The sequence below is a fragment of the Lampris incognitus genome, chromosome 1 (assembly GCF_029633865.1).
Source record: "Lampris incognitus isolate fLamInc1 chromosome 1, fLamInc1.hap2, whole genome shotgun sequence".
In the NCBI taxonomy this organism is placed as follows: Eukaryota; Metazoa; Chordata; class Actinopteri; order Lampriformes; family Lampridae; genus Lampris; species Lampris incognitus.
The window spans coordinates 129,551,606-129,575,450 of NC_079211.1; the positions used below are offsets into that span (position 1 = coordinate 129,551,606).

At 40.8% G+C, this 23,845-nt stretch overlaps 1 protein-coding gene across 2 annotated transcripts; it reads right to left on the reverse strand.

Annotated features, from left to right (window-relative positions):
- Positions 1-13,711: 13,711 nt before the first annotated feature.
- On the reverse strand, positions 13,712-23,551 carry stx2b (syntaxin 2b). 2 transcript variants are annotated; one of them, XM_056274602.1, is made up of 11 exons: positions 23,233-23,551; positions 22,971-23,048; positions 22,784-22,883; positions 21,634-21,708; positions 21,339-21,412; positions 20,803-20,911; positions 17,584-17,657; positions 17,118-17,255; positions 16,240-16,350; positions 15,749-15,867; positions 13,712-15,342 (listed from the first exon to the last, which is right to left on the reverse strand). In XM_056274602.1, exons 1-10 carry the CDS (start codon positions 23,260-23,262, stop codon positions 15,772-15,774), a joined length of 885 nt encoding a protein of 294 aa, XP_056130577.1. In that variant the 5' UTR covers positions 23,263-23,551; the 3' UTR covers positions 13,712-15,342; positions 15,749-15,771. The 2 variants fall into 2 exon arrangements, with proteins under 2 accessions (XP_056130577.1, XP_056130584.1); XM_056274609.1 differs by lacking the exon at positions 15,749-15,867.
- Between the last annotated feature and the right edge of the window lie 294 nt (positions 23,552-23,845).

Sequence of the window (23,845 nt, forward strand, 5' to 3'; positions counted from 1 at the left end):
AGCTCCGTAGCATAAAATGGTTCATCAGCGCAGAGCAGAGAGAGACGCAGCCCAGGCAGTGCGGAGAGAGAGAGAGAGAGAGAGAGAGAGAGAGAGAGAGAGAGAGAGAGAGAGAGAGAGAGAGAGAGAGAGAGAGCCAGCGAGCATCATTCAGCTCACACTAGCAGCAGAGCACACACATCTACACGCCCCCCTTGTCTCTCCCTCTCCCTCTCCTCTCTCTCTCTCTCTCTCTCTCTCACACACACACACACACACACACGCACGCTTACTCACACAGGCACGCAAGGGTGCAGAGGCAGTGCAGTGTACAGCAGCACTAAGCAGCGTTCTCTCTCTCCCGCTGTCTCCAGGATACCTTTCGTCCTCTTGAATCTGAATTAGTCTTTCCCTCTATTATTTTCAGCAGTAACAGAGAATGTTATCCACGTACCCCTCCAGCACCATGTCCCCCCATATTTCCATCACACCTCCCCACCACTGATCAACAGCCATTATCAACGCTAGCAAGGTCATATGAGGTTCTGTTGGCCTGTGGTGTCTCCTTGGTCCTGCTTCCCTTCGCTGTTGGGGCTTCTCAGCTGTTTTGCAAAACTGATACTGGGACTTTGCCTAGCTTCCTCATGGGTCATTATGCCTAAGAGACTCCCCCGAGGCTCAGCATGAATAACCCTCGCTCGCTGCACGGTGGGCCAGACCAATCAGCTGTCCCTAACAGCAGCAGGGACATTACCATCCAATCACAGATCAGGAAATCAAGTGCAGAAGGGTATTAAGGAGGATTATTTGGGCTGTCCTGGGTTTTTCCTCTGTGGGGGAATAGTGACGAGAGGAGTGCAGCACACGCAGTTTGGCTGCCCTCTCTGGTTGTGAGTGGCGCTGCACTCTGTAGTGGGAAAAGAAGAGGACCGGCAGGGCCTAAAACAGATATGCTTTCCTCAGCATGGCTGCCTAGCAACTGCAGAGGCGCCTTTCCTCTGTTTAGAGGTTTCCCTCCCCCTCAGGCGGGACCCTTTCAGCAATCCCAATTGAGAGCCTCCGTTACACTGCCGCTGCTCTACACTCAGGCACTACAACATCATGCATGATTGATGTTAAATGCTCCCGCCCATGCCCGTCCTATACTCCTGGGTGTAAACACATGGGAGGAGCTGAGTGACAATGAACCAGAGCCAGCAGCACACCTGATGGTCATTATAACATCAACTACTACAGGCTACTAGGCTCTATTGCCTGCAGGGCCATGAGCCAATTCACTCAAACCATAACTTAGTGTGGTCAAAAGCAGCAACAAAAAAGAGATTTTTGGAACGAACAGGCAAAGTGCCATTAATATTTTTATTTGAGTGTATTGTGCAAAAGTAAATAACTGATTGTCATACATTTGCATAAAACTGATGATGATGCCATGAGAGTGGTAGAATGTGTTGTTTCATTCAATTTCCTTGTTCAATTTTTGAAAAATTGTGTCTTATATTTGCCTTTGTGACACATCAAAGTTGCCATATCAAACAAATAAACTGAAAAGGCTGCAGGCCTTCAACACCGCCAAAGGATATGTGTTGCCATTGAGGATAGAGCATCAGAATAGCAGGGAGGATAGAGCAAAGAAATCAATACAAATTGGCTGCCTATGTAATTTGAGGGATCAGCTGATCAGATAGCGATACTAAAAATCTCTTTGATCATGAACTAGAATGTGAAAAAGAGAAAAATTAACTTTAAAGTCTGTTCACCACAAAGATAGACTATGTAAACATTACCAAAGCGAACGTTATGGCTCACATCTGCCATTCTTACCTGATGTGCCTTCAAATGTGACAACTATGCAATCTCCTGTGACCCCTTGACTAATACGTAGATATTAGGATTGGGTTGATCATCCCTGCAGTTCAAATACGAAATAGGCCTTAGGCCTGCCTGTTGCAAAAACAGTAAAAAAAAAACATACCTATGACGGATGTGGTCCACCATTCAATAGGAGAGGACATGGGTAAATATCAACATTTTCATCTTGATTGCCACAGAAGTTTTTTTCTGTTGCGATCATGATTTATTGGGGTGGCACGGTGGCCCAGTGGTTAGCGCTGTCGCCTCACAGCAAGAAGGTCCTGGGTTCAAACCCTGGGGATGTCCAGCCTTGGTGGTCATCCCAGGTCGTCCTCTGTGTGGAGATTGCGTGTTCACCCCGTGTCCACAGTGGGTTTTCTCTGGGTGCTCCGGTTTCCCCCACCATCAAAAACACATGCATGGGCCCAGGGACATACATAGCGGGGAGTCAAGGCATCATCCACTGACCCATTTGCCCGGTAGAAAAACTGCAGGGGGTCTAGCAGGAGGCCTTTGATGTCCTTCAGGTGGGCCAACACCAGTCTTAAAGGATTTCATGACCATAGATGTCAGGGCGACGGCCCTGTAGCCATTTAATCCTGAGATACCGGGTTTCTTGGGTCAGGCCCACAAAACCTGAAGAAGTCTCAACAGCGCATTCCAGGGTCCCCCATTTAAATCCACCCTTGGCAGACATACATCTGACCTTTTTAACTATCGAACTATGCCATGAAATGTAGGCTTACGTCTCACGCCAACCTGTTCCTACTCAGGCTACAATTACCTTCCAGTATGAGATGAGTTAATTCATGGTCTACCTACCAGTCTCAAAAGCTGATTGCCAGCTGCCTGCTCAGCAAATTACAAATGGGTTTGTATGACGACAAACTTATTCTACAAAGAATCTACAATCACGACAAGAAAGCTGTCTTCATAGGCTAAAGAAATGGAAAATTGCTGGACTGACACTGAGTAACTAAATCAGAGAGGGGACTGTATCAAATCCACACTTGCCATAATAATAATAATAATAATAATAATTGTGGGTGGCCCAGTGGCTAGTACTGTTGCCTCACAGCAAGACGGTCCTGGGTTCAAACCCTGGGCCATCCCAGGTCCTTTCTGTGTGGAGTTTGCATGTTCTCCTCGTGTCTGCGTGGGTTTCCTCCGGGTGCTCCAGTTTCCTCCCACCATCATAAAGACATACATAGTATTAGGGTTAATACTCCTGCCTGTGCCCCTGACCAAGGCAATAGAAAGAAAAACTGGAGTTGGTCTACAGGTGCTGCAGCTGCCCACTGCTCCTATACAATAGGGTGGGTTAAATGCAAAGAACAAATTTCATTGTAACCCGTACAATGACAAAATAAAGTGGCCTTCTTCTTTCCTTCTTCTTATTTCTTCTAATAAGGATGAGCTTGGCGTCACTTGAAATGACATGTGAATAAGGTTTAAAAAAAATGCACCTTATACAAACAATTCCTCAACCATACTGGCAGCTATGCAGCTGCTGAATTAGCTGTAGACATACCACAGAAAAACATTAGCTAAATGCTACCAAACTTACTGCTACCAGTTGTTGCACTCTCCAGAAACCAACCTAATACTGTGCTATATCATAAACTAATCATACAAACAAACTGATATATGAGTAAGCATGTTGCTAACTGACAGCAAACTAAACAATATATAAGCAAGCATGCCACATTTTAACCAAGAGCTAACTATATGCCAGCCAACCACTTGCTGACACCGACACAACCACCCCAAGCACCAATTCCACATTGTTTTGACATACACAGAACATTATAATCCCACTGGTGAAAAATGTTTTTCTGGACACCCACCAGTATTGTCTCTTGGTCTCCCTCATATTCCATCACTTGGTATTGCCCACGCATTCATTCAGGTAGGATTTCACATAAACACCTTCGACAGAGATGCAAGTATGATGTGCGCTTAGTACCTTTAATGTGCTCAAACATATTAGACTTTTGATAAAGGTTTCTTTTTTCTTTTAAATGTGTTTCTGGGCATCTGGGTAGTGTAGCGGTCTATTCTGTTGCCTACCAACACTGGGATCAGTGGTTCGAATCCCCGTGTTACCTCCAGTTTGATCGGCCGTTCCCACAGACACAATTGGCTGTGTGTGTGGGTGGGCAGCCAGATGTGGGTATGTGTCCTGGTCGCTGCACTAGAGCCTCCTCTAGTCGGTCGGGGCGCCTGTTTTTTTTGGGGGGGGGACTGGGGGGGAATAGCGTGATCCTCCCACGTGCTACGTCCCCCTGGCAAAACTCCTCACTATCAGGTGAAAAGAAGCAGCTGGCGACTCCACATGTATCGGAGGAAGTATGTGGTAGTCTGCAGCCCTCCCTGGCTCAGCAGAGGGGGTGGGGATCCACAAACACAAGCTGATGCATCAGCTTGTTTTTCTGGGTTGTTGGTTAGTGAAAAACATGATTCAGATTAGCTTACTTTGACTCTGTTTTAACAGAATCGCACCTATTTTACAATGCCGGTGTTAAGCATCCAATCAGGACATCATGTAAATAATAAGTAACATTATCTACTCAGAGGAAGATGTGCGGTAGATACTAGGCCTACTTCAAACTACAAAGATAAAATAATCATTATGTTTACATGTAGTCAATCTGATTATGGTGAATAAATGAAAAAGACAAGGTGAATAAATAAAATTAAAAAAAAGTAGGTGTTTGAAATTTAATTGGTTCAAACTCGCCTTCGTCTCCTGTGTTTTTCCTCATCCTGCCACACTACTAACATTTTAATATACATGGTTTGTATGGAAATCTAAAAATATAGGACAAGTGTGCATCCCATTTGCATTTGTTTTCTTGTTTTTTTCACCTTCTCAGAGTATTTGTACAGACTGATGCAGTGCACAGCTTTTTGCATCAGTGCATCAGTGATGCACTGATGCAAAAAGCTGTGCAAACTTGCCTACGCCATTCAAATCAAATAATGCAAAACATGCTGACACATGCCACGTTTATGCAGTAGTTTACATTCATGCAGCTGAATAAACATTACATAATGTCATGTTAGGTAATCCTTTGTCAGAAAACAAACTAAAATAAAAGCATAACGGCATCTTGTTTGATTAACAGCTACATCAATTGTATGATGACTCAAAATGAGCACACAATCAGTGAAAGCTACATATGGTCACATTTGTTAGTGATGAGCCCAAACGATTGTAAAGAGCTTTAGCTGTGGGGGTGCAGGGGGAGGTCAGATTACGGTTGCAGAGACCAACAAGTGCTGATCCTGCTCACGTCCAGACATGGCTGAATCAAAGCTTGTTCATCGAAAGCTCTACTTAAGAAGTACAACAAGTGCAAATAAATACTTCCTCACCTCATCTCTTTCCTTCATCTGGCTGTTCTTCTTAGATATGGCTGACCTTTGTCTTTGGCTCCACAGCAGTTCCCTCTGGGACTGTTTCAGGATTTTTTCCACCTCGCAACCCTTTTGACAACCCATTGTCCCCTGGCATTAAAAAAAGAAAAACACACACAGATAAAAAAAAAAAAATCAAGCCAGGCATTAATCACATCAAACCTCAATATTCCTGTTCCTCAGTAAGTTTTATACTAAAACCTACCTTGACAGTGTGGTTTGCATGCTTTTCCAAATGCCTGTCATGGTCACCAGCAACTGATGATGTCATAGCTCCAGCATGTTCAGATTATTAATATCTGTTTTCAGCAGAGTTACATAATAATGAATGTTGGATTATTGTCAGTGCACACAGAGAGCAAAAATGGCACAGCTGCCACGTGAAATACATGTTAATATAAAGTCATCTGACAGGACATTTCGGTTATTTGAAAATGGGGCCGCATTGCACGTAGTGTATTTTGTTTTAGGGATAAAGCTCAGAGGTAGTCTGTTTCTATTTAAAGGATCTTGCTATTCTATTTGGTGTTTATGATACAATATGAAATGAATCATTCAGCTTGCATGCTGAACTGGTTTGCTTTGTATACATCTTTGCCTTGTATACGTACAAGTTTAAACTATCACTTGAAATTACACTATGCGTGTGCTAAAGAAAGAAAAGGGCCCATTTGGACTGAATGCACATATAAACGTAATTGTATAAACATTAAGCCCACTGTCCTCATGTAGTTCACTGGACAATTATAGAATACACTCATAGAAGATAGGGGTGCAATAGATTACAGCTCGTCCGACTGAAAAAGAAATTTAGCTGCAAACTATTTCAATTGTGTAGACCTATGCACGTTACAGATGTTGAAAACAAAACTGACACTAATTACTGCTCACGGTAATAGTGTCATACAAAGTAGTGTCTATATTGTAATAAACATTTTGTTGAACTACATCAATTTAGAGGCAATGCAACAAAAAGTAAACTTCAATTAATGAGATTGCATGACTGAGTCTGAAGATTCCTGTGGACCACAGATCACAGTTTTAATTAGCAGGTAATCAGCAATGTGTAACATGTTCGACTTTGAAAACAATCTACCCAGCCTTGAATGAGAAAGGAAAGAATTTGGACATGGTTTACACAGTTTAACTTTGAAATATAATGCAGCCTTTGTTGCACAGGACGTACAATTAGTAAGTAGAAAATGGATTTAAAATGTTGGCTAAGACTCACCTTTGATGCTGATGCTTACAAATGTTTCTCTGATGTCAAGTCGAACCACTGAAATGGTGTCCCAACCCAAAAACATCCCACCCTCAGTTAGAAGAGGTGCTACCTGTTTGACTTACCATGCCCCGAAACGATATTTAAATCGCTCTAACACAAGCTAAGTGATCCAGAGCTTCACAGCTGCCTTACCTTGAAAGACTAAAACGAAAGTGAGTATGAGAAGTCATCCTCCTTTGTTCCCTCTCATTGGTCAGATGAGCTTTTTGGATTCTTCTGTTGTTCAGTCCACCCTGTCATCAGTATCCTATTATATAACTCAGCATGATGTTGCCCTTTCAAACATATGAAGGCCCAAAAATTGGGTTATTTCTGCACATGGAACATAGCCCATTTTAGACACAATAAATAGCTTCCTTCCCTCTGCTCCACTGTACACTCACACATGACTCACCCACTCTGGCTTCCATCAGCAGCAGTGATTTGTGTTCCTTCAGTAAACCTGAACGCCAAATTAGTTTGCAGCTACCTAAAAATATACCTTACACACACCTGCCTTATATTTGTCATTATGGCAGTTTTCCACGATCTTAAGAATAGCAAGGACGGTCGATTGCAAACAGAACAACAATCAATAACAGGCAGAAAATAAAATATTTCTTTCTTCATAGCAAAACGAAACTGAATGGAATACTGCATGGGCTTCCTACACCACCTACACCAGAAAAAGAAGTTGTTTAAAGGATCCTGGCATTTCTTTGTGCAGCCATGTCTATGCTGTATGTAGTCTCAATAGTTACGCATCTTTATTTGCTTGATATTAGAAAGAATTATAAACTCATTACACTCCATTTCCACCTTCAGTCTGACAATGCCTCCACTCTGACCGATTTCCGTGTGGGAGGGGGATTCGATTTTCCCTAACCAATCTCTAACGCATCTCCCTGAATCTAACATCTTTTTTTTTGCGTGGGGGGGATTTTTTTCCCCTCCTTTTTCTCCCCAATTGCAGCTTGGCAAACTACCTCACCCTTCCGAGCCGTCCCGATCGCTGCTCCACCCCCTCTGCCGATCCGGGGAGGGCTGCAGACTACCACATGCCTCCTCCGATACATGTGGAGTCGCCAGCCGCTTCTTTTCACCTGACAGCCGCACACCACCGTGCTTCACAGAGAGAATGACGCCCCCCAGAGTACCTGAACGTGGTTGCAACTTTCCCTCATGAGAGACAAACCCAAACCACACAAGCTAGGTTCACGCAGTGAGCGAACGCGGAACTCATTCAAGAGGAGCGCCATTTCCAGGTCAACACACTCAACACGCTCATCGGTTGGCAGATGCCCCTCTAATGTTCTCTCCGAGCTACAAGCGGCCCTTCTCGAAGAGCGAGTGAAGCAGATGGAGCTCGAGGAGTTGCAACGGCAACAGGAAGAGGACCAACAAGCCGATATTGAATGTGAACGACTCCACACTTAAGCCAGAGAGAGAGGCGCAACAGTTGCAAGACGAGGCCTATAGAGCCCGAGAGTCATTAAACAGACAACTGGAACGACGGCGACAGCTAAAGAAGAGAGAAAATGAGCTAGAAAATAGCTAAGCTTGTCACTTCTCTCCTTAAAGAGAAAATACAGGACCCCGATGGCGCCAGCGCCTCACCATCCCCATCAGATGACGGAAAGGCAGACCCGATGCCATTATCCCCCCGGTTATCATTACCTGACAACAGCCGACTTCCTCCACCGATGGAACACAGACACATTAGTGCGGCTCCTCCTCCGGCGTCCCTGGCCCCGCCTCCAGCGCTACATGCAGCCCCTCCTCCAGCGTAGTTAGCGCATATTTACACAAATTGTCTCTAAAAAGGTATATCTCAGGTCCGCGGTGGCGTAGCGGTCTAAGCATCGGCTTGGTGTCGATGCAGTTGCCCACTGGGGACTGGGGTTCGCGCCCCGGTCTCGTCAGATCCGACTATGGCCGGACTCGATGAAGCAGCAATCATTGGCAACGCTGTCTTCGGGAGGGGGGCGGAGTCGGCTTGTGTTCGTCATGTGAATGCGTCTCTGTGTGTGTCGGAAAAACAGTGGTTCGGCTTGGATTCGCCTTGTCACGAAAGTGGGGAGGCGCTTTCCTTCGAGACTGCCGGCCGGAGAGATGCAGTTGGCGAACGCATGCAATACGAGGGTGGGTGTTTGAATTAAAATAGGGATCAATTGGCCACTAAATTGGGAGAAAAAAGGGAAAAATCAGAAAAAAAGGTATATCTCAATATTGTAAACTACTAATAAGACACGCTATCCCTTAGCTAACGGGTCTGACCCTTTAGCCGAGCGGTTAGTGATGTCGCCTTGTGGTGCAGCACATCCTTATCGAATCTCGCTCCGGGCAAAAAAATAACCAGATACAATATCATCTGTCTTATTCTTGATATACTAGATTACAGGGAAATAATCGAGTATAAGGGTTTCATTTTATTTCTCGATTTCAAAAAGGCGTTCGACATGATTGAACACCCCTTCATTATCCATACTTTGAAGACATTTGGTTTTGAGGACAAGACAAAGGTCATAGACTTTTAGCTGTGTTTCATTACTTTATGGTATCTCGCCTCGTTTTGATGTTCAGAAAGGAATCCGGAAGGGTTGTCTGGCTAGTCCATGTCTATTCATTTGGCTATTATGATAAAGAACTGTGAGAACTTGAAAAAACTTAACGTATTTGGTTCAGAACTTGTTATAAGTCAGTTTGCGGACAACACACCCCTGTTGTTCAAGGACAAACATCAGATTTCTGTTGCCATACAGAACATTGAATGCTTTTCAAAGGCCTCTGGACTAGTGCTCAATATCCAAAAATGTGAACTGCTGTCTATCCATGAATGTGCACAAACTGTCATTTATGAAATACCTGTTAAAACTGTGGTAAAATACCTTGGTATTTATGTAACAAAATATCAAAAGGAACGTGAAAATCGTAATTTGACCAACAAAATTGATGAATGTAAACATAAACTTAAACTTGGTTGCAATGGGATTTATCCATTTTTTGGTAGAACGTATCTCACCAAAATGGAAAATGTCTCTAGAGGTGTTCACCCTGCATCTTCACCAGCACTTAGTTCAGACTTTAAGTCAATAAACCAACTCAACTTCAATTTTATATGGAGGAATCGAACGTACTATATCAAAAAAGCTATCACTGTCAAAGATTTTTCTGAAGATGAACTAAAGGCTATAGACTGTGAATGTATGAATGGTGCTTTAAAACTGAATTGGCTGAAACAATGTGTTATGGTACTTTAAAACTGAGTTGAATTGGAAACAATGTGTTAAATCCCTTGGCAGTATCATGTCTGTGAATGTTCTCATTCATCCAGGTCATGGTTATCCAAAGGAGTTGAATCAAGTGCAACTGGACTTGGTATGCTATATCCGTGAGGATGTTTCGCCTCTATCCAAGAGGCTTCCTCAGTTCGTGCCTTTCTGACTAGACCAAGCTAGTCTGGCAGCATCTGGCACATATTCCCCCAAACTATACTTAATAAGATGGATGGTATAGAATTTGTTTTAAAATGTGATTTCAGTGTAACCAAATTACCTCTTAAACTTTATAAATATCATCAACAAGTTTTAATTTTTTGGAAATTATTTTACAACCACAACTTCATACCGCATAATATACCTTTGTGGAACAACAATGCATACTTAGCAAAGAAAAATCTTTGTTTTATAGGAACTGGATGGATAGAAATATTTGGTGTGTAATGGACCTATTAGACATAAATCGGGATGTACTATCTTACAATGATTTTTTTATAAGTTTAATTTTGATTACAATCTCAACGAATTTAAATCTCTTATCATTGCCATAACATACACATTTCTTATCTTAGCAAAAAATATAGCAGTGTATTCTCAGCCCCATCCCATCTCCCAACACCTTTTATAAATGGAATTCATTTTCTTGATAAAAAGGGTTCAAACAAATTCACTCGGTCTGTTCTAACAAACGATTTATACCCTGCTCATTCTTATAGAAATTATATTTTAAACATTTTTGACCAACCAATAGTACCCAAATTGAGAAGCAAATTCCTCAGATATCCAGTTCCACCCAAAACAAAAGAAATTCACTACAAAATAATGAATGATTTCTATCCTTCCAGTGAATTTTTAAGATTAAGATTTTAATTTGAGAATAATGAATTTGTTTTCTGTAATGGTGATATTGAAACAACAGAGCATCTCTTTGTTTCATGCCCTCATACCCAATTGTTCTAGAAACAATTTATGGAATGGTTAAGTAGAAAAACCACAACAATGCATATTATAGATCATAATAGTATTATTTTTTGTGCGTTATTAGAAGATAAAAAACTGGACCTGCTGATCAATGTTTTACTTATTTTAGCCAAAAATTGTATAGTCCTAAGGCTAAATTTATTAAGACTCCACCCATCCTCATATGCTACTATAGTGAAACTCAACTCTATAGTAAGTCCCTGAAATTAATGAAATCAAAATGTGCCAAAGATCTCTATGGATTACTAGAAAATTATCTGACCAACATAATATCTTAAAAAATAACAATCGTTTAGTCCATCCTTATTTACTATTTAGTTATTTTATTGTTATTTTACATTTTATTCTGCTTAATTGATTTATTTATGGTTATTTTATGTTTTATTCTGCTTAATTGATTTATTTTATGCCTTTTTGTATGGTTTGTGTACATGTTTTACATCTCTTGTGGTGTCTTTTCATTGTTTTTTAGAATATGAAAAGTTTTCAATTGTAATGTTTGCCTTATTGTTGTTAAATTTATCCTTCGAATAAAATTTAAAAAAAAAACTTGGGAACTTCCGAAAAACTTGTGTTCGCATGATCAACTTGGAAATCAATGTGGATGCCTGCAGTTTGTTGTTGTCTTTACAAGGAACGCATAAACACATTATTGCAGCTGCTTGACGTGGTTGTGCAAGACAGAAAATGACTAAGGTGAGTGTACTTCTATTTGTTGTTTTGACTCACAGTGACAAATAGTCCTACTCGAGTCGGATTTGTAACGGAAGTGGATATGCGTTATGTTGTGGACATCAACCTGGGTCTGGCTGTGTATTGTTGACAACAACAACAAACAAAAACCCTCACCTCTGATTTTGTCTTACTACTACTGCTACTACTACTTTCGGCTGCTCCCATTAGGGGTCACCACAGCGGATCATACGTTTCCATTTCTTCCTGTCCTCTGCATCTTTCTCTGTCACACCAGCCACTTGCATGTCCTCTCTCAACACATCCATAAACCTCGTCTTTGGCCTTCCTCTTTTCCTCCTCCCTGGAAGCTCCATATTCAACATCCTTCTCCCAATATACCCAGCATCTCTCCTACACGCATGTCCAAGCCATCTCAATCTTGCCTCTCTTGCTTGATCTCATCTTCCTAGCATGGTTATAAGTCTTTATGCAGTCCCTTTGATGGCAAACACAACACATTTCCCATGTTTATGACATGTTAGCATAGTTAAATGCTGGGGGTGGCCAACTGTAAACCTGCTTCATGCTCTTCTGCTCTGGAGAATACATGGTGCAATTAATGAATTGAACAAACGAATCCATGACCGAATTGATTTTAATAAAGAAATAATTCAAATGGGTTTGCAAATGTCATTAGGTCCTCTGTCATACTGGCTAAATAGAAATCAATGTGGCCTAGATTTGTCACTGACACACACCTTGTAGCTTAAAAAAATAGGCCTATATGTTCGGTTTAAACATGTAAAAAGTTTTTTTTGTGGTTTTTTTGCACATTACATTAAATCTTACAACTGTCTTTACTTTTCTTAGGAGAGCAACAGCCCTTCATCACCATCTCAGTCCAAGGATTCTAAAAACAGAAACCGCATGGGATGTGCTGATGATAATGGATGACACCACTTTCAAGAGTCATGTCCATCTCACCCAGGCCCAATATGACATTCTGATAGCCCAGCTGAGGGAGACAGAGCTCAGAGAAAACCATCAGGCTGGTGATTGGCTTGAGGTACCTCTCAACAAGAAGGTTCTGATATTTCTCTGGTACATGGCCAATTGAAACCGTGTTCAGAGAAATATCAGATAAATTCAGTGTGTCCCAAGTGGGGATTGAGATCCTGGATGCTGTGTATCAAATTGCATTCCACTACATCACCTGGCCCTCAGACTGCCAGAGGACAGCCATCAGCGCATCCTTTGAAAGCATTTGTGGCATCAGAAACATCATTGGAGCCATTGATGGTTGCCATATTATATAATAATATTTATATTTTATATTAACAATATTTAAGGTGGCACAGTGGTGCAGTGGTTAGCGCAGTCGCCTCACAGCAAGAAGGTCCTGCGTTCCAGCCCCGGGGTAGTCCAACCTTGGTGGGTCATCCCGGGTCTTCCTCTGTATGGAGTTTGCATGTTCTCCCCATGTCTGTTTGGGTTTCCTCTGGGGGCTCCGGTTTCCTCCCACAGTCCAAAGACATGTAAGTCAGGTGAATTGGCCGTACTAAATTGTCTCTGGGTGTGTGTATGTGTGTCGGCCCTGTGCTGGCCTGGCGGCCTGTCCAGGGTGTCTCCCCGCCTGACTGCTGGAATAGGCTACAGCATCCGCGAAACCGTGAGAGCAGGATAAGCAGTTAAGATAATGGATGGATGGATTAACAATATTTAATATATTTGTGTTAACATTTAAAATGATATATTTAATATTTAAATATTGATACATTTATCATCGCGATGTAGTATTTCAAAAATCAAAGGAAAAGCGTATTGATTCCTTACAATAACACAAAATATGCTGATTCAAAGAAATTGGTCAACAAATCTTGCAAATCATGAGTCTAATCTCTAATCATGGCTCATGATGCGATTTGACTTGACATTTAGGATATAACTCATTCAGTGATCTAGTGACATTACCGTGTATGGATTTTGAAGATGTTCACTGGCATTTCACTCTAAATGCACCTCCAAAGTTTGCTTGATCTAATTCAAAGACAGAAAGGAACATGGCCTGTGGGGCCCTGCTTCCACTTCCTTCACTAATCTTGTTTGGTTGATTACATAGAAGTCAAGCGCTTTTTGCAAAGTGCTTATTAGTACAGAAGTAAACAACCGTCTCTCTTTACCTCTATTTCCCCAAACTATTTGTGTCTCCACGGGTTTGGAGTCTGACCAAGGAGAGAAAGTGTGACCAAAGCACGAACACAACAGGTTTGTTTGGGATTTGTTAGTACTAATCCTGAACCCAGTGTGTAATTAAATGATTAAACTATGCCCGTCTTCAGAATGGGGAACAAAAAATTAATACATTTTACAAAGTTTTACTGTTTTTTTTATTTCTTTTATGAGTCATTCCTGCAATTTAATATAAAATAAAATTAGATTTAACTTAAAAGAAATATTAAAAAAGAACATTTGAAAGATAAAAAAGAACCAAACTGTATTGTATCAAAATAATAAAATGTGTGCACTTTGAATTACATAGCTAACCTCTAAGGTACAGCATCTATTTCATACAGAAAATATTCCAGTTCAAACAAATTGCAAATGTGATCAAATACAATGAAATAAGTTAAGGTCACAGAATAAAATGTTATAAAAGGCACTTGGGGCCTGAAGACATGAAAGAGTCAAATTATAAGAAAACATCTTTGTTGAGTTATTGCCAGACAGACAGCATTAAACCAAACTGATTCATTTGAATATGCTAGTCAATTATTCCCTCAACAGATCTGAAGACAAGTGAATTGGCCCTCCACTGTTAATTCGGGTATGATGAACTGCAGTTCCTTTTCTAAAGGAGTGCTGAGCTGTAATAGTTTCACATTCAATTTAGATGAATATAATCAAATATAAAAAAGAATAAAAGATACACACAAGTCCGCACAAAATTAAACAGTTGATTACTTGTACCTTCACAATTTCTTTCAAAATTTAGGTTAAAGTGATCAGGCAAAGAACAGTTTACTTCCAAATAAACCCTAAAAGTCCTAAAAGTGATATCTGGTTGTTCAGTGAAAAGACATGGCAGCAATAAGAACTTTACATCTGACTTTATGCTTAAAGGTGCTTTATATGAGATTTTGAACATTAGTATAGCAGCAAACAACTATTTGCTGTGCAAAGAGATAGTGGAGTAATGGCGTCCTGAACAGAGAACGAAGTTACACTCCCTCTGCTTCTCTGTTCTTTTTTTTGGAAGCCGGTTCGACCGTGCGTACATGTTAGTGCATGTGAGGTAGCTAGCATTAGCAGGACAGCTAACAAGCTAATAATTACATTACATGGATTTAGGTCACTCGGCAGATTGAAGCAATAGCTCCTTACCAAAATGAATATGTTGTTAATGTTAATAAAATAGCTCTATACTGTAAAACTCAATATTCCAACCGAATGAAAGAATGTGACGAGAGGGGGGAGGGGAGGGGACGTGAAAGGGAGGGGGGGGGGGTTGTTTTGGTTTGGTCTGAGCTGCTGATGCTGAATAACATATATAGCACCTTTAATTTCCCATCAGTGCTAACAGTATCAGAAGTAAAATCACATAAAATATGCTTTATTCTGGGTGTACAGAATTGCCCTTGACAAAATCTATTCACAACGGTGCTTATTTAGGTCTTTTGTCACCACTAGTAGTCAGGTAGATCAGGTAGCTCATACACCTCATACTCAGTCCTTGTAGTGGTTTAGAGTTGCTCTTTGTAATGCTGTTGGAATTGATTGGTAGGCTTACTGTGAACTGGTTCCCAGGTACATAAGCCATCATTCAAAAATTGCAACTAAAATGATGAGTAAAAGGATGAAACTTGCCACGCCACACACGACAAGGTAGGTAATTTTCTGTGAAAACAGGTCAGAAAAGTAATCATCAGAATCTTCATGTCAATTCTTACACAAGTAGATAAATTAAGATAACAAGTCGAAAATTGTATGATCTTTGTGGACAAACTGGCTCACTGCTGCACCCAAGAGTAGGATAAAGATACGAATACAACAAATCTAACAGTGAACATAATAAGACAGAACAGATTAAAGTTAATACTACAGTGCCCCCCCCCTGCCATTACACACCTACGATTTGCTTGGGGGAAAAAAACACTTTGCCTACTAAAATATTTTTCATTAGCACAATTGTGAATTGTTCATTTACAAAAGGGAGTAAAAGATCAGTCTAATATATTCATCCGATTAGTAGGCCTAAGAAGTATGGTTGAATGGAAAGAAGAATGAAGTCAAGTGTCGTTACCTCAGTAAATGATAGAGTAGGCATCAAACAGGTGGTTTGGTTAGTCCAACAGATAGGCCAACAATTAGTGCGATAACAGCAAGCAGGATCAACAGAGCAAAGGCAAGGATAATGTAATTCTGCCGAGTAAAGAACATGTAGTTGTTTGAACCTTTCCCTAAAAATAAGACTGGAGACAGCGACAACTTCAAGTGGTTGTCTTTACTGGCCATTCTTGCTATTAAACGAAGCCCTTTATACATTTGATAATTCATTATGAGTTACAATAATTAACTTCTACCAAATCTTTAATAACAATTCGCACAGACGAATAAAACTTCTCAATAGGACCTTACTCTGATTTAAAATCTAGCAATATGCTACAATTTGGGTTAAGCAACAATAATTCATTAACGGCTCTGAGCGAACCATTTCCTCTGGTAAGTAATTAAATCTAATCTGTGTCATTCAACATCAAATACAGCGACCATGGGTTAGGAAAGAACACATACCCTCCGAGATTTTCTCTGGTATCTCACTGCTTTTTTGGTCTCTTCTTTTGCATGGCCAATATATTCAGCTGCATTGGAAACGTTGTTCTCAATGTTGTTGACCATATCCCCCTTTGAATCAATGAAAATGCCTTTGTTTTCCCAAGTATAATAAATGTACATAACTTTTGTCTTGTTGCATTGCAGTAGACAATTATGGGCAATGTACAGCTCAGAGTTTAAAAATAAATACAAGCACAATGTCTACTAGGACAATAACTGGATTATACGCATAAGACTCCAGATGGGATACAGCTCTAAACAGTGCATATCACTCTGTCTCTGTCATGTTAATTCATGAGACAGAATTAAGGGCCCTTTCACACTTATGTTGTTTAGTCCGGACTTTCAGACTTTCCAGAAAAGTCCGAACCAGATTGCCAGGTGTGAAACCTCTTGGACCAGGGTACAGGGATCAAAGACTCGGTCTTTGGTCCAAGCTCAGGAGGTAGTCTCGGTTCAGACCAAGGTTCATGAATGTCTAATGTGAAATCAAAGGTTCGGACTTTCGGATCAATCATGGGAAGTGATAAAACAAACACAAACAGTAACACCTAGCAACAGCGAGCATGCCTGGCAACAACAGCGCACCTGGCAACAACGAGCGCACCTGGCGGCAACAACGAGCCCAAAGTTCAAGTCAAGGTCCGCTGGTATGAAAGCAAAAGTCCTGAACCTAATGACTATAAAATAACAGATGTGAAAGCACCAGAACCAGACTCTGGTTCAGACCTTGGTTTGGACTTTCAAGTGTGAAAGGGACCTAACAGAATGAGTGTAAAAGTTACTTTGGCCTACCTCTATTACCCATATAGGTTTATGTTTAAAAATGTTGTTACCTGAGTCTCTACCAACATTGCCATGTCCATGAACATAGTATGGAGCTCTCTGATGCTGGATTCCAGACGAATGATGTCCTGGTGCCGTGACTCTATCTCATTCAAGGCCTGTCGCGTGATCTGAGAATCAGAAAATATCTGACAAGAGAGAAGAAAGAGACTGTGACCGAGTAGAAGTAATTGCATGACAGGGAACTAACTTCCTGCTGTGATGTTAGGGATTCACACACGGCCCCCGAATTTAGGTTTAGACATAATAGCACATTACATTTTCACCATACCAATTATTCCTGATTGGTGAGATTCTAATTTTCAAATGATCAAATAATTTGGCCCAGCTCTGATAAAAGCCTAGTACCTTGGGGTTCTCTCAATCTTGGCACTTACTGGGATGTTATTCCACTTTCAGCCACCGTAGGGCGCTAATATCACTGAGCTCTGGTAGGAGAAAGCAGGGGGAGCTTACATCAGATGTGAAGATGGAAGGGTTTCCGCTCTCTAGCATGTCCTCCAACTCCTCACTGGTAGTAACTCTTCCAGCTGAAACATTAAATGATGACATTCTATTGCAATGATTTGACCATGTCTTAGATTAATTTGTTACTTATAAATCAAAACCAGTAGTAGCGCTGCAAGGAGAGGATGAAAGTGCATTGATTGTGTTTTATGTGTTTACACTGGGTAGATTGTGTTGCTGGTGGTGATGTCTACACAAAGTCTATGGTGTGTGAGGTGGAGGACTACATTGGGATTGGGATCCTGCGGGTCTGGCGGGACCCAACGCAAATCTCGCAGGAGCGGACGGTTTTAACTTTGCTGCAGGTGGGAGCGGACAGTCAAAAAAAGCAGTTCTGGTACCTGGTTGTTAGTCTTTTAGGTCATGTTGTATAATGAATATTTGGCCTAGTTTTAAATGATTAGTAGGAAAAGTATTTGTGTATGTCAAGCACATACAACTGGGTTTGTAAGTCATGTGTTTGATACATGTAACCTATACCTACTTCACGATGTGAACGTAAAACTTTAATGAATGAATGAATGCCGTTATTTGTCATGGCAAAGCTGTACAATGAAATTAAGTGCAACTCTCCCAGTCGTACAAAATAAAAAAATAAAATATATACAAATAGTCAAAATACAAATAGACGCAAATTTGCAGCACAAATATATGCGTAAGAGTAAAAATAAGTGTAATATCTACGACACTAGATAAATAATGTTGCCTAGATAAATACACTTGATAAGTAACGTCATCTGATTGAGTTTGTGAATGAATGAATCCTTATATTCATTACTGAATCTGTACTGTGCGTCTGAGTAACTAAGCAATATTGTATAGCTATATTGTGTACAGCAAGAAGGTAGATAACTAACATGTGCAAGTCCTGCATCTATCTGTATGATACAATTTTGTGCAAATTGATACCAGGAGCTCTAATAGTTCATTGGGTTATATTGCATTGGCTGTTAAAGAGGCGACGTACTCCTGTCAATTAAGACCCCCCCCCACCAAAAAAAAAAATGCGTAGATTAGAGGTCTTGCTTCACTTGGTTTCCTCAAAAAAATGTCCCCATGCCACGCCACTGCTAACTGAGAATACTAACTGTGTGAGAAACAAAGAGCCTTGGTACCAGTGGTGTAATAAGTCAGCCCTGGGCCTATATGCAAAGCTCTTGGACCGGGCCCCTCAGACCTGGACATAGACATTTGCAACATCTTGCCTCCTCCATATAGCCTATATGAGCCATGTCACAAGTGATGTGGCAGCACCTATATTCAATATAATTACACTATAGTCAATATGATTATTCAACAATGAAAAACACAAGATTTATTATACACAACACACTGGTGTATTTAAATATAGATTCCAATGGACGATTAAAATGTAGGTGTAAAGTACATCAGTGGAACTTTGCATAGTGATTTTTTATGCATTATTTTCAAAGGCCAAGTGTATTTTGCAAGAGGCCTGCCTGGGGAAGTAGGGGACACCGGGCCTGTGTGCAAGTGCATGCATGGACCCATGGACTATTTCTTGGCAAGTCAAGAAACAGCTGTTGACGCTTTATAAACAGAAAATCGTCTTTTCCTCTAGTCGTCACTCATCATACAACAAACTCCCTGGAGAGTGGCCTCGGTGTTTGTGCCTAAGGCATTCTCCAATGGCTATCCCTCAGAGTGACATCTACACAGTTAAACATAGAGCACACCAATATTGGGTTTTATGAATCGGGATCAAGTGGGAAGTCTATTGAAGTGCTGTAAATTGATGATATAAGGAGAGAGCAATGTATCGTTTCAGCATCGACACTGTAATGTGCGCATGTGCAGTAGTCAAATTGCGGCAATATAAAATTGGGCCCATCGTTCGTATTACGCTAAAACTTTTTTACAGCTTGATTGAAAAATAGCAAGATTAATTCAAAAGAAGTTTGTTGTTCTATTTATTTAAAAACATTCACAGATGAGCTCTGATTTTTAAGGGTAAGTAAAGTGCATGATAAATATTGTGTTGATAATGGACAAGCCTGGATTGATCGGTGAGTATTAATTAAATGCAATAGTGTTGTGTTGGGTCAACACAGTGTCAAACAACTTCCTTATTCATCCCCCCTCTCTAAAATCACCCTAAATCATTGCTGGAGTCTTTCCAAATGGAACTGCTTAAGTTAAAAGCTACATATATTCTCTGGAATCATTCGACTCCTGTTTCGCCCTTAACCCATCGACAATGCAAGCACAGGCAACAGGCACAGCCGCTCACGTGACTGCATCAGAGACAGGCCAGCCCATGTTACCGTGGCCCTGAGCCTGCCATCCGTTTCCCCGGAAACACAAACACGGCCGGGCGTCTCTGGTGTCAGACTCTTCTGTCTGCAGCAAGCAAGAGCAGACTCTCATTAATGCCGGCCGTGGGGACTGTGGGGGGGGGGGGGAGTCCTATTTTTACTACCCACCTCGTTACTCGCATGTGCATAACAGTGTTTCCTGTCCCTGCGTTTGCCTAACACTGCTGCCATTTCACACCGTCGAAACTGGACGTTGCTTTTGTTCCTATTGCATTGTGAACTTTAGACATCTTTGTCCTGACGTCCCCTTACAGTGTTCTGGATGCAAAGACAAATATAATCCAAGAAAGAAAACAAAGAAGGCTATGCGAGGAAACATTTTTTCAAATAAACCGACATCCTGAAAAGAGCTGAAAATCTCTTCCTCGCTGGTGACTTTTTATCAATAGGTTTGGTGTCAAGCGGGACAAGAGAGGAAACATCGAGGTGTGGCTGGTTTCCTGGTTCCTGTCCAAGTATTGTTCAGGACATAATTTGTCACTCACTTTTATCTGACATTAGAGATTTTGTATACCCAGACTTTACAATGTTACGACCAACCTTTAGTCATAACTGGTGCTTATTGTATTTTTAGAAATGCAGTTTAAAACAATGCTCCCTCTCTCTGTGCTATATCACAACCGAACTGGAATAGATATCATGACTGAAAGTATAAATGCTGCACACATCACTTTCACCTCATATTTGTTTTTTCTATGAAATAGTTGTACGGTGAAATATAGGACAAAATCAAGGCACATTTTTACAAGAAAAGATTATAGAATGTAAAGGGGTCTATAAAAAGTGCTCTATATAATATCTCACATAGACCCCTACCTTATTTGTCACTCACTTATCTCCAGCTGTCTTTGGATCCTTCCTTTGCTTCTTTCTCTAAAGGACACTTGAGTCTCATTGTACTGAGTCATGACCTCCACAAACTTCCTGGACAGAACTGTGTGCTGGGAATGAGAAATAACAACGTTGGGTTAAAGTAGAGAACTGTTTCTTTTTTTTAAAAAATACAGTGAAATGTCTATAAATATATACTATAATTCAATACCATGTTTAGCAATTAGATTACTGTGTAACTGTATAATAATGCAACAGCTTGATTTATACAGGCACAAGTGGGATGGCCAAATGCAGCTAAAAATTTATCCCGCCCCTGCATCCTATCTGTATGATAAAATACTGGAAAAAATTGGAAAGGATTGTTATTTGCCACATAGTAAAGATTCCTGTTTACAACCTAAAAGAAACTAATAAATTAATAGACTATTCCCATTTCCTCTAGTCATCCCCTGACTGAAAGTAGATGAGTTGCTGGTTTAGGCCTTGAATGGCTGCATCTGTAAGAAACTAGCAGCTATTGATTTGTTTTCTGACCTGTGTTTTCTGGATCCTGTAGTCCACTGAGGTCCTATTAGCAATGTCATCCTTAGGAAAACTTTGCTCCATAGCTTCAGAGGACAGATGCAACACAAGCGGAAAACAAGAGAGGAAACAACACAGTCAGATAGATGGATAGATCAAACTGTGAATACATAGGTTTAGCCTGGTTAATTTGATTGCTTAATGAATAAATCAGTCTGTCTGAATAATAAATAATTCAGTCAGGAAAAACCTCTTTAAGGAACTTTCTCAGTGTGGCATTACACCGTGACATCTTGGTTCAACTTACATTTTAGTTTCGCTCGCACAACATTGGCATTCTCTTTGATATTGTGAGTCAACGTGTCAAGTTCGTCCTTTGTCCCTTGATAATAACAGACAAAAATGAAATAGGAAAAGCGTCAAACCAGGGTTGCTGTGAGGAAAAAAAAATGTCATCCAGCAAATCAATCTGGCTCTCCCCCATGTAAATATTGGATTTAAGACTCATCTTGTAACTTGGCAACAGCCCTGTGATAATACTGCCACAGCTCGCAAAGCATTAGCCCACTGTTTTATTGCTTAGTGACCACATTTCTGCATTATGGTGCTCATTAAAGACATGTTTGATGGTTTACACTTTCTGTTAGTGTGTTCACTGAGGCATTATGTGTTTCTTTATAGTCTTGTGGGAAAACTGATGATGCTCTGCCACGTTCAACTGAAGGGTCTTTGTCTTGGCAGGGTCTTGACGGGTTCCTCAGGCCCTGTATGTTTCCACGCTGGATCAGCTTTGACTCTGAACAAGGCAAGCGATTGATTCTTGTTGCTGCGACACCAAAGTGTGACATAACTGCTTCTAAGTATAAGCTATGTGAACAAACTTAATATGGTCCAAACGGGACTAGTCACACTCCAAACCCTGGCTGGCCTAGGAGGATCCGATAAACCTGACTTCATAGGTTTCCAATCATTTACAAATAGGAGGATATGGAGTAAGGCATTTGTTGCATCAAGTAAAACATTTCTCAAGAAAGTTAATTGTATAATTGTACATATATTTTGATGTTTGTAGGCGAACCCGTATTTTTATGCGCAGGTTGTGACAGCAAATTTTCTCAATAATAATAAACTTTATTTATATAGCACTTTTCTTAATGTTACAACGTGCTTTGCGAAAAATAAAACAGGGCAATATCTATCTATCATAACTGAAAAATTAAGTTCGACAAAAACAATGGATATCCACCCATATGGTTTGTTTTATGGTTTGTTTGTATAAAGCAGTGTATATTACTATTGAAATAGTGATATAGTATCTACCAATTAATGAATAGGAGGGATAATTACTATCTAAATATGATATTACGTATATTAAATGGCTCACTAGCATATGGTTTATCTGTATAAAACAAAGTATCTCTGTCCATCCTTCATGTGTACTTAAGGGACAAACTTACTATCATCTGGATTGGGTGCAGACAAGATCATGCTGTGTATCTTTCTCACTTCTCCCACTTGGTAGGAGAGCTTGTCAATGAGTCCCCTAACTTCTTCCACCTAAATCAATAAAACGGACAATCAGTGGGTCTCTTGCATTTGTTCTTGTTCCCATTTCCAAAGTCATCCCTGTGTGATGTGACTCACCCTTCTGAAAAAGCCCTCCATGAAGCCGTCTCTGTCATGGTTGACTGCAGCAGCATCGTCCTGTCCTTGAGTCCTGCTCTACACAGGAGGGAAATAGAAGTACTACGTTGGCGTATGGCGACCCTACAAAACTTAACAGTCAACAGTAGAAAAACAAAACAAAAGCAAAGAAAAGAAAACACAACAAAACCGTGGCATTTCTCAAGGATCGGTCCGACTGAGAACTTCAGTAAAACTATTAAGAAAACGACGTTTGACTTACAGCAGTTAATTCTCCCAGTCGGTCCTTCATTACAGCGAGAAGTCTTTACGGATTATTCTAGCAAAACACCCAACGGGCCATTCTGGCGTCCTCCATGTGTGTGGGTCTTTAAACAGCGTCTGAGCGCCGTAGTTTAGACGGCTGATAAAAGATCAGTTCGGCTGGAAAATGGTAAAAAAATAAAAAATAAAAAAAGAAGAAAAAAACTGGACTCTTTAAAAATGTCTAAAACTGAGTAGCTGTAGGGGGAGAGGGGGAAAGTACTGCGTTGTCTATACCAATTTTCTTACCGATAACACGTAAGGCTCCATGGCACAACTTCAATATGAACCGCTCGACTCCACTTTGGGATACGCCCCTTCAGCAAAGCAGGCACGTCGCGAGCACGCACGCACACACGCACACACTCTCTCGTGCACGCATACACGCACACACGCACTTTCGCGCTGTCTCACAGGCGGCGACCATGACTCGGACGTGATGAAACCCATTTTTACATCGGTTTCATCTCGCGTTTGCTAAGCACAGTTTGTAAATACAGAACTTTTGTCAAGAGTAGTTTTGATCACTTATGAACGAGCACATTTTGGCAGCGATACACTATTTGACCGCG

Coding starts and splice junctions, on each gene's coding strand:
- stx2b (XM_056274602.1), bottom strand. CDS start 23,262: ATGAAGGACCGACTGGGAGAATTAACTGCT. Junction 21,709..22,783: donor TGCACCCAATCCAGATGATA/GTAAGTTTGTCC, acceptor GTTATTATCAAG/GGACAAAGGACGAACTTGAC. Junction 16,351..17,117: donor CAATGTTGGTAGAGACTCAG/GTAACAACATTT, acceptor ATTGATTCAAAG/GGGGATATGGTCAACAACAT.